Source organism: Brassica oleracea, chromosome C5 (assembly GCF_000695525.1).
Source record: "Brassica oleracea var. oleracea cultivar TO1000 chromosome C5, BOL, whole genome shotgun sequence".
NCBI lineage: Eukaryota > Viridiplantae > Streptophyta > Magnoliopsida > Brassicales > Brassicaceae > Brassica > Brassica oleracea.
The window spans coordinates 3,196,825-3,210,657 of NC_027752.1; the positions used below are offsets into that span (position 1 = coordinate 3,196,825).

Here is a 13,833-nt window from a genome sequence, read left to right on the forward strand (position 1 = left end):
ATAAAACTTCATAAATATTTTAATACTTTTACAAATGATTAAGAATGCTTCATAAAGCAAAAATAATAGATCAGTGATATTTTTTATTAATCAATATGACAAAAGTACAACATATTGGTTCAAAATCAATGAGAAGAAGAATAATCTTGCATTATTTTTTTGCGATAGGTGCAAAATATGATACGAAAATCAGAAATAATGAAAATAAGAAAAGATCATACTCTAAGTAGGAAGATTGACGCCATTAATTAACTATCCTCCACATTACTTAAGAATTAATATAACATAATTATTTTTAATTATTTGATATTTGACAATGGCAATTTAAGACACAAATTTCGTATATCACTATTACAAAATATCAAATAATTTAATGTTTTTAAGTTATATTAAGTTTTAAGTAGTGTTGAGAATTATTACGACAAGATTTACAAATTAGTTTAATAATAAAGTGATTTTTTTTATGAAGCTTTTTTAATCATTTGTAAAAGTATTAAAATATTTATGAAGCTTTGTAAAATGTTTATAAATTGATAAAATAATGTATAAAGATTTATAAATAAGTTTTAATGGCATATAAATCAATTTAAGACAACACATAAATGATCATAACGATTTTAAAATATTTAATAACCTTTAGTGATAAAACCCCTCAACTATTTTTAAATTGGAAAAAACCTAAACAAATTTTTTAACATTATAAACCCTCAACTTAAAAACCGTTAACATATGTCACCCCTCCGTCACGGTATTTTAGACGGAGGGTAAAAGACGTTAACGAAAATAAAATTAATGATTTATTTCGTAGAATTTTTAGTTCAGGGTTTATTTTGTAATTTATTTTTAGTTGAAAGATTTGATTACTAAAACCCGTATTTTGAATTATCATTTGTTTGGGGTATGTATTTAGGCTGGTTCCCGTGACGCCAGCTAACACGGCATGTAGTTAAATCAAACCACTGAAATGACACTGTAGAATGTTCTTCTAGAAACTCAGCAGACATGAAATAAAGAAAAGTATACAGGTCAATGGTGCCATTTTCATTGCAATTTATTATCATGAAAGAAATCGTTTGTGTAAATGTTTTTTTTTTTTTGAAACTTGGATTTTCTTGAAATAAATATAGTACTATTTATTTAAACTTTAAATAGAAATAGAAATAGAAATATAATAAGAATATATATATTGTTACTTTTCTGAATAATTTTTGCTAATTTTGTATTTTCTGAAAAAATAGAGAATAATGAAGGTTACTGTCATTTTAATTTAAACCAAAAATATTTATTAAAAATGGTAATATGATCTCGTAATTCTTTTCATTATTTTTTTTTGGTTTATAATATCATTTTCAATATATAATCATATAAATGCTTCATATAAAGTAGTTTTTATTATAGTTTCGAGGGCCAACCCTTGTATTTTTACACATATTTGGTAGATTTCCTTTTCCCAATGGGTTTAGGAACTTGTATATATAATGTTATATCATCGATAACATATGATTGTCAAATTCAATATCGGCTAGGGATGACGACGAGGATGGCAGGGATCTTCCTTCGTATGAGTTTGTTCTGTTTTTCTTTATCATCTTTGGCTATCTCTTTCAAGATCTTAGGCAAACTACGAGAAAGAAAGAAAGCACACAAGAACAATAGTAAGAACATGCAATTACCGTGATTGAATACACTAAAAAAAAATCACAAACTTACCTATCAATTTCCTTCGATAACTTCTCTTTTAACTTTTCCTTTGTCTCCATCTTCCGCAACGCCTTTTGTCTAGATCGCTTATTCAACACCACGCGTGTCACCCTCTTCGTTGTTCTTGCGTTTCTGCAGTAGAAAAGATTCCAAAAAAACATCAAATCCAACTCTTTATTACAGTATATGTTGTCTGGAAACATAGAGAGAGCTTACTTATTATTCCCAGCCTCAGAACTTTCTTTCTCAGCGTCTGCTTCCTCTTCACCTTCGCTACCGTTATCCACTCCAAGAAAGTAGGCACTCTTCCCATTAATTATTCTATTGCACACACTCAAAAGACCCGCCTCGTCTTCAATGTTGTTGTTTCCATCAATAGTCAAAGGAACTGGCTCAGGACCTAACTCATTTTTGTAAACTTTCTGCATTTCTTGAGCAACTGCTTCCGCCAACATATCCTATGAGAGAAGTCGACGCAAATTACTCAACTAGCTCATGTCAGTGAGTCACTGAGTCTTATATTCATAGTAAAGATTTTTAACCTCGTGGCTTTCGGCTGTAGGGTTGTATGAACATCCTGCAGGATCAACTTCTACTGCTGGAATACTCGAAGTCATTTTCCAAATCTGCACAAACAAGAAAAAGAGTTCAGTCTCAAAACCAAATCACTTCTCCAATACAAGAACAAGGTTAAGAGACATTACCTTTCTAGGGTTCTTCTCATGTTCTCCTGTTACCAAACAAAATGTTAAATCTTAACATTCTAAACCGGTAAAAAAAAACGATTAATTACATTAAACATTACCGTTATTATTATCATCATCACCCCACAAGTCCGTCATTACAGAACCGTCATCAACATTCTGCAAACAAGTGAGAATCATTTGAATATAAGCTCCCAGGAAGAAAAAAAAGACAATACAGCTTCAGTTCAGATCTATAAAGGTCACACCTTTTGAGCTTGTTTAAAAGTTTTGCTTTCCACAACGTTTGTCTTCTTCTTGCTAATCTTCGACTTGGGTTTCGAAGACGACACGACCTGGACAAAAGGGTTCTTCTTTAAAACACTGTCGCACCGGAGAGCCTTCTCTCTGTGTTTCTCAATCTTCCGTTTCACCGGAATGTCTGATCTTAAAAAAAAAAACCATAATAAAAATTAAAACTTTCGTGAATATTCTAACAACCCATCAAATTTTATCAAGCGGGTGAGAGGGAAAACCATGAGATTTGTCGACGTGGAAGAGATCCTCGCTTGGAGCGGCGGAGAGGTTTCCGCCGGAGAGAGCGTCTTTGGTTGATTTCTCGAAGAAATCTTCGATGTCCTCGGTGCTTATGTTAGCTCTCCATGCTTTTTTGCCTTTCCTTGAAGTCTTTGACCTGTTACCCATCTGGCTATCTCTCTCTCTCTCTCTCTCTGGTGTTTCTCAAGATTTCCATGAGCTAGTGCTGAATGTATAACTCTCGCTCGTACTTTCATCACCCAAAAGGGGTAAGTGCTTTTGTTTTCATTTCAGAAGATTACAGAGACGAGATCCTTCTTTGACATGGTTGTCTGAATTTTCCACTTCAAGACTGTTTCCTGAATCTTCGGAGATCTGTCTCCTCATGGCTCCGTTGTTTCTTGGACACCAATGCTTCTCTCATTGCTTCAATTCTTTTAGATGTTGCATGTCCATGATTGAAGTAAAGAAAGAAAGGTCTCAGTTATGTGGAACTTCTTGTGACTTTTTTGCTATGTACCCATTCTATGGAATGTCTCAGAAAGTGAAGAGAGGAACTAAGAAGCGTGTGTGTAGGATAAGAATGTTTGAAAGGAGAGCAAGGGAATGAAATCTCCTTGCTTCAGCTTGTGCTTTTCACTAGACTATGGCAGCTTGCTTCAGCTCTTGGCTCAATGGCTTCAATTGCAATTTCCTATGGAGAGGGTGGTTCTGTGTTCTGTGGTCTGAAATCTGATGGTTCTCACCTTGTGGCATGCATGCTATAAATCAAACGCAGCAATCCTCTATGGAACTCCAGCTCATTTCCAGTTCATTGGTATGGGATTGTGATGCAGTCTCATCAACCTTATTGTTGTGGAAACAATGGATTCATTCAAATGGAAGTTCCTCATCCGATGATCAACGGAGCTGAGTACTTAGAACTTAGTGCTGGAGATTACCATCTCTGCGGTTTGAGGAAGCCATTAATGAGAAGACAAGAGAGTAGCAAAAGCGGTCCCTCTTCTTCTCATGTTGATTGTTGGGGATACAATATCACTAGAACCTTTGTCTTTGATAAGCAGATTCATCCACTCTCTGCTGGCTCGGAGTTCAACTGTGGCTGTCCTATGACAAAAGAGTAGCAACAGCTTAAATCCCTGTCGCCGTTTCATTGGGGTCTTGGTTTCCCTGCTTGTATCCCTGTAGCTGTTTCACCAAGACTCTGTTGAGACACTCCTTGCGCTCCAGGAAGTCATATGCGTGACCGAGACAGCCCGCCTTGTAAATCTCCTGGCTCTCGCATTTGCTTGCCATGTAGCACAAGTTGTCCTCCTGAGATATATCAGAAAAGGGAATGCACAGAAAAGATCTAATACATGCACATCGATGGCAAATAGCAAAATAAAAAACCCAAGTCTTGAAATTGAAAAGACAAGAGTCTTGAAATTGAAAAGACAAGAGTCTGAAACAAAAGGTCACACAAACAAAGTATCCCAAGCTGAAAGGTATCTATAACTCCAACGCTGGTAGCAATGACAGAGCCTGGCTTCAAGAGATCACTCAGACCTGAAATAAGAAGGAAGTGTCAATAAAATAAACTCTCACAATTTCAATATTACAAAGCATATAACATAACTGAGCCATATATACACAAACATGCTTCCTTACAAGTACACAAACAAAGTATCCCAACGACATAGGTTGCCTTTAGCTCTAGCTTGGATTCATTGTAGTTACTCCTAGTAAGCTAACGATGAGCTAGTCAAAGTATATGCAAAAATAAAATAAAAGTCATTCTTTGAACGGCATGTTATGTGAATGACATGGACATGGAAGGCTTTGTAAATGCATGTTTTGGGGATTATCTGAGCAAAGGGCAAGGAGTTGCAGGCAAAGCACTCATATCAAACAAACCGTCTTTCTCATCTGATGTAAAGACATTTTGATATCTGAATTTAAAGGGTCTTTTTCAGGATAATGAGTGAGATCAAAAGGGGTAAGTGCTTGCAGAAGATTAAAGAGCCAAGAGATCATTTTTTGACATGGTTGTCTGAATTTTCCCCACTCCAAGATTGTTTCTTGGACACTAATGCATCTCTCATTGCTTCCACTCTGTTAGATGTTGCATGCCCTTGATTAAAGTAAACAACGGTCTCGGTTATATGGAAACCCTTGTGACTTTTTTGCTATGTACCCATTCTATGGAATGTCTCAGAAAGTGAAGAGAGTAACTAAGAAGCGTGTGTGTAGGATAAGAATGTTTGAAAGGAGAGCAAGGGAATGTATCCTCCTTGCAAAGCTTGTTGATTTCCTGTAAATGGGGAGCTCAAAATTTTGGTTTAGATAGATGTTCTTCAAGTTGTTGGCAAATTATATGTGTCAGAAGAATCTTCAACAATAATTGAAACAATGATTGTTAATGTCGAGATTCAGATATCGCTTCAGGAACAAGGGGGACAAACATGCTCTGAGGTGGAGTAATTGGTTCATGAAAGAGTATCGTCTCTTTAACCCAACCCCTCATGTTATTTGCAAGATTACTGAAAAGCTGTGCTAAGATAAATTTGTTTCTGTTTTAATATTTTTATGTGTCTGTATACATGTTTCATCTTTTTTTTTTAATCCATGTGCAAGCTTGTGAATGTATTGAGTACTACTCTTCTTGTGAGTAGGTGTTGTAATCCGTCTTGCTCATTCAACACTTGATATTGTTCTATTCTGTCTGTTTTTTTATTTTAACTTGCAGATGTAAGGCTAGTCTTGACTTCAACTCACGTGTCCTGGGAATGTCGTAAGTGTCTTCACCTCTTGAATGATCTTCTCTCCTAAGCTACATATTACATATTTTTCCCCTAAGTGAACTATTGCATATTGCATATATGCCTTTTTTTTCTTTCGTTTGTAAAGTCCCCAGGGGAAACTACACGTTCTATGTTTGATTTGTCCAGATTGCTGAAAAGGCTTGATTTCTGGAGACATTCTTAATCATTTGTAAAAGTATTAAAATATTTATGAAGTTTTATAAAACGGTTATAAAATTGATAAAATAATATATAAAGATTTATAAATAAGTTTTAACAGCATATAAATCAATTTAAAACAACGCATAAATGATAATAAAGGTTTTAAAATATTTAATAACTTTTAGTGATAAAATCCCTCAACTATTTTTGAATTGGAAAAAAACTCCCCCAACAAAGTTTTTAACATTATAAACTCTCAACTTAAAAACCGTTAACATATGTCACCCCTCCGTCACGGTATTTTAGACGGAGGGTAACAGACGTTAACGGAATTAACGTTGAGGGATTATTTCGTAAGATTTTTAGTTGAGGGTTTATTTTACGATTCATATTTAGTTGAGGGGACTAATTACTAAATTCCCTTCAAAATACTCAGAATGTTCCTTGAACTAATTGGTCGATGAATGCTTATTGCTAATATTCTTTTCTAGAAGAACATTCTACAGTGTAATCTCAGTGATTTGATTTAACTAAATGCTGTGTTAGCTGGCGTCATGGGAACCAGCCTAAATACATACCCCCAATACAAATGATAATTCACTTATAAAGTAATGTATTAAAATTTATAAATTAGTTTTAAAGGTTTATATATCAATATAAAACAATGCAAAAATGATAATAAAGTTTTAAAACCATTTAATGACTTTTAGTGATAAAACTCTTTAACTATTTTTGAATCGTAAAAAAACCTTCCAACTAAGTTTTCAACATTATAAACCGTTAATGTATGTCACCTTCCGTCACCGTTTTTTAGACGGAGGGTAACATATGTTAACGAAATTAAAGTTTAGGGTTTATTTCACAGAATTTTTAGTTGAGGGTTTGTTTTACGATTAATCTTTAGTTGAGTGGTTTAATTACTAAAAACACTTCAAATAGTTTTGTCTCTTCTCAAATCGAACGAGTGGAATTACCATTTTACTCTCTCATACAAAAGGAGGAATAAAAATCGAAACTTGAGAAGATGACGTTGGGGCGATCACTGGTGAAGCACGCCAACCATATGATACAAAGACAGAAGGCAAGAATCTCCAGAAGAAGGGTCTTGAATCAGTCAGTGACATGGACGCGATCATCGAGCAGGTGGAGGAGGCAGAGGCAGAGCGTCTTTTCACCATTAATCATAGCAACACCAATCTGTTCTCTTCTTTTGTGTCAGTTGATTGAAATAGACATTTGTAGCTCAGCTTGCACTGAATCTTCTTTGAGCTCTCTTTGTTGAGAACATATGTGCTCACTACCCGGTTTATCTAATGTTTTTTTTGGTACCTCTTATTAACAGAGACACGAGTTCCAGCTCAGGTACTATAGCAGCTGAAGGGAGCAACAGAAGATAGAAGAGGCTTTACATGCTAGCAGTCTTGATTACATGTAATCAGTGATGACTATCTTGTGATGTAATTTTACCTGTTTTAATAGGTTATAGCTCATCTTCTGAAGCCTCGTGTGTGGAGGAAGCCTTCAGTTAGACGCCAGTTCTTCCTAGACTGCAATGAAATAGCTGATCTTTGCGATAGTGCAGAGCGTAAGCGAACCAACTGTATTACAGCTTAGAGCTCCTATCAAAATTATTTGGTGATCTCCATGGACAGTTTGGGGGCCTTATGCGCCTTTTTGATGAATACGGTTCACCTTCCACAGCTGGAGACACTTCGTAAGTTCGCTTTTTTAGTTTTGCTATTTTTGCTGAGACATTGCTCATTCTGTTTTGTAATTGTCAGATACATCGATTACCTCTTCTTAGGTGACTATTTTGATAGAGAAGAAAATTATATGTATGCATGGGGGTATTGGTCGTTCTATATATCATGTGGAGAAGATTGAGAATATAATTACAATGGACGCTGGCTCCATTGTGCTCATGGATTTATTATGGTCAGTCCATGTCTTTTGTATGTTTGTTATGTTTTTGGTCCAAAGTCTTACTAGTTTGTTGATCTGGAAACGACAGTGTTGAAGGTTTAAGACCCAATGCTAGAGGCCCTGGATTGGTTACTTTTGGGGTGAGTAAGCTTCCTTTGTTTCAAATTTATACCTTGTCTGAAAGTCTTGACCAAAAGACTATGCTGGGGCTATCTTGGTGTTGCGGAGATATCTTGTAGTGGTTCCTAAGCTCATTCATCCGTTTTGCCTCCAGCAATTTCATCCACTGAAAGGACATATAGAAGACGCATGGATGCTGGTTGATATTACTTCACTTCATCAAGTAAACATAGTTTGACCTGAAAAGTTGTTACTCAGCCGTGGCATTTTGGCTTTTTTTTTTTGCAGGAGCTGAACGCAAATAGGCCAGCGACACCAACCAGAGGACGCCCACTACAAATGACAAAGGAGGTTCTCTGGCTTCGATGTAAGGTTGAAGAAGAGGCACTCATGCACATCTGCCTCCTGGTGTTCCACCTCATGTTTGTGTACAGAAAAGATGAGGTCTGGAGAAATCAGCAGGGGTGTAAATTGAGATGACAGAAAGGGTAGAGAAGTCAGTTTTGGTGGTGGTTTGGTAGTAGTGATCTGTAGAGTTTATTCTTTCGGGCTTTTTAGTCTCTTTTCAATATTTACTCGATCTGTTTTCTGTAATGTATCTTTTTATTTATCTGTATCATATAGACGTTGGGGCTTTTGTGTATTTTTATTGTTTTATTAACTCACAATTTTGTAACGTTTTTGTTGATAATATCATGTTCATGAGCGTTTTACTAAATGATGGACATGGTACGGGATTTCATAAGGTTATAGAGCCTGGACATTGTAGGCAGCAAATCAGAATGGATAATAAAAAAAAAATTATCTCTCTTGATTATTCATCCTTACCTTAATATCCACTAAAATAGTAACAGTAAAAATTATATACAAATTGCCAAAATTTACGTTCAAAATGTAATGTAGAGGATCATTTTTCAATGACTTAAGTTCTCTTAATTTAAATGAAATAAAAATATTTACGGCAAAACTAAAAGAAGTTGAAATAGAGATAAATGATACAAAAGGGTGCTTTGTACTTGGGGTGATGAGTTCCGTACGTTGGTGCCAACTTGGCACGGGCAAGGACTGAGTGTAACTTGCACCATCCGCTATCTACTTCCGCGTTCTAACCATAATCTCCTGCCCTTTTCAGTTTAATATTATTTGTATCGATGTTGATACATAAATCTCATAATCTTTATGTCGCTTTTAGTTAAGAAAAAGAAAATACTGATGGATATGGTCATTATACGGAAATGAAAAAGTTAAACAAGTAGTCAAATAAGCTAAGTTAGGTCTAAAATTGGTGTAGTCGAGCACCATATGTGATTGAGCAAATGGACTTCCCTGGCTTCCAAAGATAGAAAACGATAGGATATATGAAAATTGATTATCTTTTTATTGGAGCTTTTCATGAATTGTGATTAGTCATGTCAATAGCATAGACTTTTTCTTGGGTTCACTAACCAATAGAAAGTTGTCATTTTAGATCTAGTATCTTTTAATTAAGGAAACAAAATAACTTGCCAAATTATATTATGCTATTAAAATAAAAAATAAAAAATTAAGTAAATAAAAATAACAATAGTTCTAAAAAAATATTGTTTAAAAAAAATATTTATTTTTAAGATTTAGAGTTTAGTGTTTAAGATTTATAATTTAGAATTTATCCAAATGTTTAGTGTTTTCCAAGGGTTTAGGGTTTACCGACGGGTTTAGGGTTTACCCAAGGGTTTAGAGTTTACCCAAGGGTTTAAGGTTTTCCCAAGGGTTTAGGGTTTAGGATTAGAGTTTAGGGTTTAGTGTTTTGTTGACAACATTTTTTTTTTTTGAATTCGTTTTTTATATATTATTTTTATTTATTTTTAAATTTTATTTTGAAAAAATAATATAATTTGCAAGTTATTTGGTTTCCTTAATTAAAAGATACTAAATTTAAAATGACAACTTTCTATTGGTTGGTGAACCTAAAAGTTCACCCTAGGGGGGTGAACCCAAGAATAACTCAATAGCATAACCTAATAGAATGTTTATTTCATTATATTTTGTCTCTCCACAAATGTCAATAATTGGAAATGAGATTATGTTTGATTTGATAACACATTTGGAATTTATCAGTTTCACACTGCCTTCGAGAAATTTGTATATATAAAACAGAAGATAATTGTATAAATGGGCATGATTTACAACTTTAGTTTATGTAAGTAACTAATTCATATGTAATTTAAGCTTGAAAGTTAAATTTAGTCTAAGTTTTACTTCTAAGTTCTAACTAATTTTAGAAAAAAAAATTTCTTATATATCATTTACTTTTTATAATAAATTCTAATCACAACTAGAGAATTGAAAGATTTTTGGGAAGTTACTTTTTCAAGCTCTGAAGAAGTTTTTTATTTGTGTTAAATGAAGATTAAAAAACACAAGGGTTGTGAATTATATATATATATATAGAAATATATTATTCTAAATATATATCATATGTTGGAAAGCACTAATAATTTTTTATATAAAGAACTTCTTTGGGCATGAACTTCTATTGGCAATTCTGGAAACAAATTAACAATGAGAAGTAAAGCATTGCTAGCTACTAATGGCTCTGCTTTTAATTTTCGGATCAACTCAGCAACAAAGTAGAATTTGGTTACGTAAGTAGTCTCTGCCTCTAATTAATATAATAATACGCTCGTCTCTAATTAAAATATGATTTTCATTTTCAATTTGTTTAACCTTTAAGTTCGAAGTACAACGCACCAAATATTTATTTTTAAATATATAAAAAACATTTCACGAGTCCCAATCCTAGATAGGTGTCTCTGTTGCTCTTTATAAATAACATCGACCCATCGAGACAAAACAACATGTCATCTTCAGCTTCTTCCTCTGCTTCTGAGCTAGTAAAGAGAATCAAAACACTTGAGAGGTGATGGAGAAAGTGAGAGAAATAGTGAGAGAAGGGAGGAGAGTAGGAAAAGAAGACCCAAGAAGAGTAGTTCATGCTTTCAAAGTGGGACTTGCTCTTGCTTTGGTCTCTTCCTTCTACTATTACCAACCTCTTTATGATAATTTTGGTGTCAATGCAATGTGGGCTGTCATGACCGTTGTTGTCGTCTTTGAATTCTCAGTAGGTTAGTCCCACGTATGATAAGAATCAACCTCTTTCTAACGTTTGAATATGTCTAATATTTAGGGACCAAGTAGAAATGAATGCAAATGGGCTAGTTGTATTGGTATTGTTGCTATTATTGTATCTTTAACTTTGGTTTGGTGTGCACATAGGTGCCACACTTGGGAAAGGAATAAACAGGGCAGTGGCAACATTAGTAGCCGGAGGACTAGGAATTGGAGCTCATCACCTAGCAAGTTTGTCCGGTCCAACAATAGAACCTATTCTTCTCGCCATCTTCGTCTTTGTGCAAGGTAACTCTCATTATAACACTCTTACCGTTTTGGTTTGGTACCAAGAAATTTTGGGCCTTGTGGTCCATAATCTCACCATAACATATATCCTCTATGTTTTTCACAAAGAAAATGTTTTTTAAATAAATTATTTTCTAAAACATGTGTCATGTTTTTAGCTTTTTTAAATTACAAACTTCAAAAATAAATTGTACTTATAAAAGTACCATTGGTCTTAAATTGTTGAAAATCGGTATATATAGAAAATAATACATTATTATCAAAATTTGATATATTTTCTTAATAATGTTTTAAAATATATTAAAATACATATTAAAATAAATAGAGACAGAATTAATTTAGTGTCCTCCACAACGATGTAACTAGAACTTGTTGCTTTGGGCTATTCTAGCTTTGGACGGTCCCTAATACGTACACTAGTCAATCTACATGATAAGACTCATTCCCATATATGACATATTTAAAGATCTAGAACAAAGAGCGAGGACTAATGCATGGTAATATATATGTGCAGCTGCGTTGTCGACGTTCGTGAGGTTCTTCCCGCGGGTGAAGGCGAGATACGATTATGGCATACTGATATTCATATTGACGTTCTCACTGATATCAGTGTCGGGGTTTAGAGAGGATGAGATATTGGACTTGGCCCATAAGAGACTATCGACAGTGATAATGGGAGGAGTCAGTTGTGTCCTAATCTCTATCTTTGTCTGTCCTGTCTGGGCTGGACAAGACCTTCATTCTCTTATTGCCTCCAATCTTGACACACTCTCCCACTTCCTTCAAGGTTATTTTCTTTCTTCCCTAATTACAATTCATTTATTATAGAGAGATACATAGATATCCTCCAAAAATATGTTCCTACAACTGATTTATTAAGTTCCTAAACTTCAGGATATTTTTCAACTGTGTGTATTACATTTGAAAAAAAATAAAAGATTGTAGTATTTTTAACAACATACATGATGAATTAAAAAGTTTTAAATTGGCAGAATTCGTAGAGGAATATTTTGAAGCGACAGATGATGGTGACATCAAAGAGGTGGAGAAGAGAAGAAAGAATCTTGAAAGATATAAAAGTGTTCTCAACTCAAAAAGCAATGAGGAAACTTTGGTGGGTAGTGTACTCTCTTTTATACTTGTACCCTTTTGCAATAACTTGTATTGGATTCTGTATCTGATGATGATTGTTAAATTGTGCTTAGGCTAATTTCGCAAGATGGGAGCCGCGTCACGGCCAGTTTAGATTTAGACATCCATGGCAACAATATCTTGCCGTGGCTGCATTACTCAAGCAGTGTGCTTACCGGATTGATGCCTTGAACTCATATCTCAAATCTGATTTTCAGGTATTTAGCATTTTTAAATAATTTGTTTTTAAAATAGTTCTGCTTATAACCGACCTATTCGGGAATTTAAACATTGTCCAGAGTTCCAGACCGATTTTTTAAACCTTCATACAAATATTTAATATAAATAAAACATATATAATGGTAATTAGTCTGTGTTTTAATACATTAGATGCTTTTAATATGAATGTTATGCATAATAATATGTTCTTTTTTCCCTTTACTTGTTTTTTGTTAGATCCCAAAGGACATAAAGAAGAAGCTAGAAGAATCATTAAGAAGAATGAGCTCGGAGTCAGGCAAATCATTGAAAGAGATGTCCATTTCGCTAAAGAAAATGACAAAATCATCTTCTGCCGATATCCATGTCCTAAACTCACAATCTGCCTGCAAAACTCTTTGTACTTTACTCAAATCAGGCATCTTGAACGATGTTGAGCCACTACGATTGATCTCATTGACCACCACGGTCTCTCTTCTCATCGATATTGTTAATTTAACCGAAAAGATATCAGAATCAGTACATGAGCTCGCATCCGCTGCAAGGTTTAAGAATAAGATGAAGCCGACCGCATCATTGAAGAAGTCGGATTCTGTAAGCATTGGACGTGCTGCAGTGCCAATCAAGTCTCACGATAGTGACGATCATGTTGTCACAATCTTATGTGATGCTGATGTATCAAACACTGTTGACCAATCGCGTGGAGAGACTTCAGTGGACTCTTGCCACCATGTCGCCATAAAAATTGATGATGATGATTTAGTCCATGAAAAACATGAAGTTGGTGAAATACATGCACATAGTTGTGTATCATGTGATCCAAGTGATGTTTTAGATAGTAGTAATAAGAGAATTAGCAGTAGTAATTAACTATTTATTATAGTATTTAGGGGTGGCTGGGATGGGACTAATGGTGAATATTAAATAAAGTTCTATTTGTTGTAAATGAAGTATTGGGGAAATACTTCTGTTATCATTATTGTCGATCAGAAGGTCCATATATATACAAGGTATTAGACCGTCATAAGGTCATGTTTATCCTAACAAGATAAGGATAAGGATAAACACTATGTTACAAATATACATGGAATATATACTAAATAAACACATAGTCTCTGATTGTCTTTATCATGTCCCGGATTGGGCCTGCAGTACGGGCTGGTCCATGGTCGATCATC

General features: G+C 34.5%; 3 protein-coding genes across 9 annotated transcripts; 2 read left to right on the forward strand and 1 right to left on the reverse strand.

Annotated features, from left to right (window-relative positions):
* Positions 1-1,512: 1,512 nt before the first annotated feature.
* LOC106344275 (uncharacterized protein At2g40430-like) lies at positions 1,513-3,118 on the reverse strand. Its single transcript, XM_013783683.1, has 8 exons — positions 2,921-3,118; positions 2,654-2,826; positions 2,507-2,564; positions 2,406-2,431; positions 2,244-2,327; positions 1,918-2,159; positions 1,711-1,833; positions 1,513-1,621 (listed from the first exon to the last, which is right to left on the reverse strand). Exons 1-8 carry the CDS (start codon positions 3,087-3,089, stop codon positions 1,513-1,515), a joined length of 984 nt encoding a protein of 327 aa, XP_013639137.1. The 5' UTR covers positions 3,090-3,118.
* Positions 3,119-5,320: 2,202 nt separating this feature from the next.
* LOC106344124 (serine/threonine-protein phosphatase BSL2-like) lies at positions 5,321-8,611 on the forward strand. 7 transcript variants are annotated; one of them, XR_001270119.1, is made up of 6 exons: positions 5,321-5,399; positions 5,650-5,694; positions 7,209-7,580; positions 7,648-7,801; positions 7,878-8,108; positions 8,198-8,611. XR_001270119.1 is itself a non-coding variant. In XM_013783508.1 (5 exons), the coding sequence occupies exons 2-5, from the start codon at positions 7,704-7,706 to the stop codon at positions 8,387-8,389; spliced, it is 387 nt and encodes a 128-aa protein (XP_013638962.1). In that variant the 5' UTR covers positions 6,605-7,580; positions 7,648-7,703; the 3' UTR covers positions 8,390-8,611. The 7 variants fall into 7 exon arrangements, 2 of the variants coding, with proteins under 2 accessions (XP_013638962.1, XP_013638963.1); XR_001270122.1 differs by lacking the exons at positions 5,321-5,399; positions 5,650-5,694 and adding an exon at positions 6,605-7,009 and having other exon boundaries at positions 7,209-7,228; positions 7,346-7,580; XR_001270120.1 differs by lacking the exons at positions 5,321-5,399; positions 5,650-5,694 and having other exon boundaries at positions 6,605-7,580; positions 7,878-7,929; positions 8,018-8,108.
* Positions 8,612-10,760: 2,149 nt separating this feature from the next.
* LOC106293668 (aluminum-activated malate transporter 2-like) lies at positions 10,761-13,629 on the forward strand. The gene is made up of 6 exons (XM_013729332.1): positions 10,761-11,013; positions 11,165-11,305; positions 11,820-12,092; positions 12,298-12,419; positions 12,511-12,654; positions 12,893-13,629. The coding sequence occupies exons 1-6, from the start codon at positions 10,812-10,814 to the stop codon at positions 13,523-13,525; spliced, it is 1,515 nt and encodes a 504-aa protein (XP_013584786.1). The 5' UTR covers positions 10,761-10,811; the 3' UTR covers positions 13,526-13,629.
* Positions 13,630-13,833: the final 204 nt, after the last annotated feature.

Excerpts from the sequence above, each read along its gene's own strand:
- LOC106344275 (XM_013783683.1), bottom strand. The coding sequence starts at position 3,089 with ATGGGTAACAGGTCAAAGACTTCAAGGAAAGGCAAAAAAGCATGGAGA. Across the intron at positions 2,827-2,920 it reads CCACGTCGACAAATCTCATG|ACATTCCGGTGAAACGGAAG; the intron begins GTTTTCCCTCTC and ends TTTTAAGATCAG. Across the intron at positions 2,432-2,506 it reads TGATGATGATAATAATAACG|GAGAACATGAGAAGAACCCT; the intron begins GTAATGTTTAAT and ends GTTTGGTAACAG.
- LOC106344124 (XM_013783508.1), top strand. The coding sequence starts at position 7,704 with ATGCATGGGGGTATTGGTCGTTCTATATATCATGTGGAGAAGATTGAG. Across the intron at positions 7,802-7,877 it reads GTGCTCATGGATTTATTATG|TGTTGAAGGTTTAAGACCCA; the intron begins GTCAGTCCATGT and ends TGGAAACGACAG. Across the intron at positions 8,109-8,197 it reads TAGAAGACGCATGGATGCTG|GAGCTGAACGCAAATAGGCC; the intron begins GTTGATATTACT and ends TTTTTTTTGCAG.
- LOC106293668 (XM_013729332.1), top strand. The coding sequence starts at position 10,812 with ATGGAGAAAGTGAGAGAAATAGTGAGAGAAGGGAGGAGAGTAGGAAAA. Across the intron at positions 11,014-11,164 it reads CGTCTTTGAATTCTCAGTAG|GTGCCACACTTGGGAAAGGA; the intron begins GTTAGTCCCACG and ends GTGTGCACATAG. Across the intron at positions 12,655-12,892 it reads ATCTCAAATCTGATTTTCAG|ATCCCAAAGGACATAAAGAA; the intron begins GTATTTAGCATT and ends GTTTTTTGTTAG.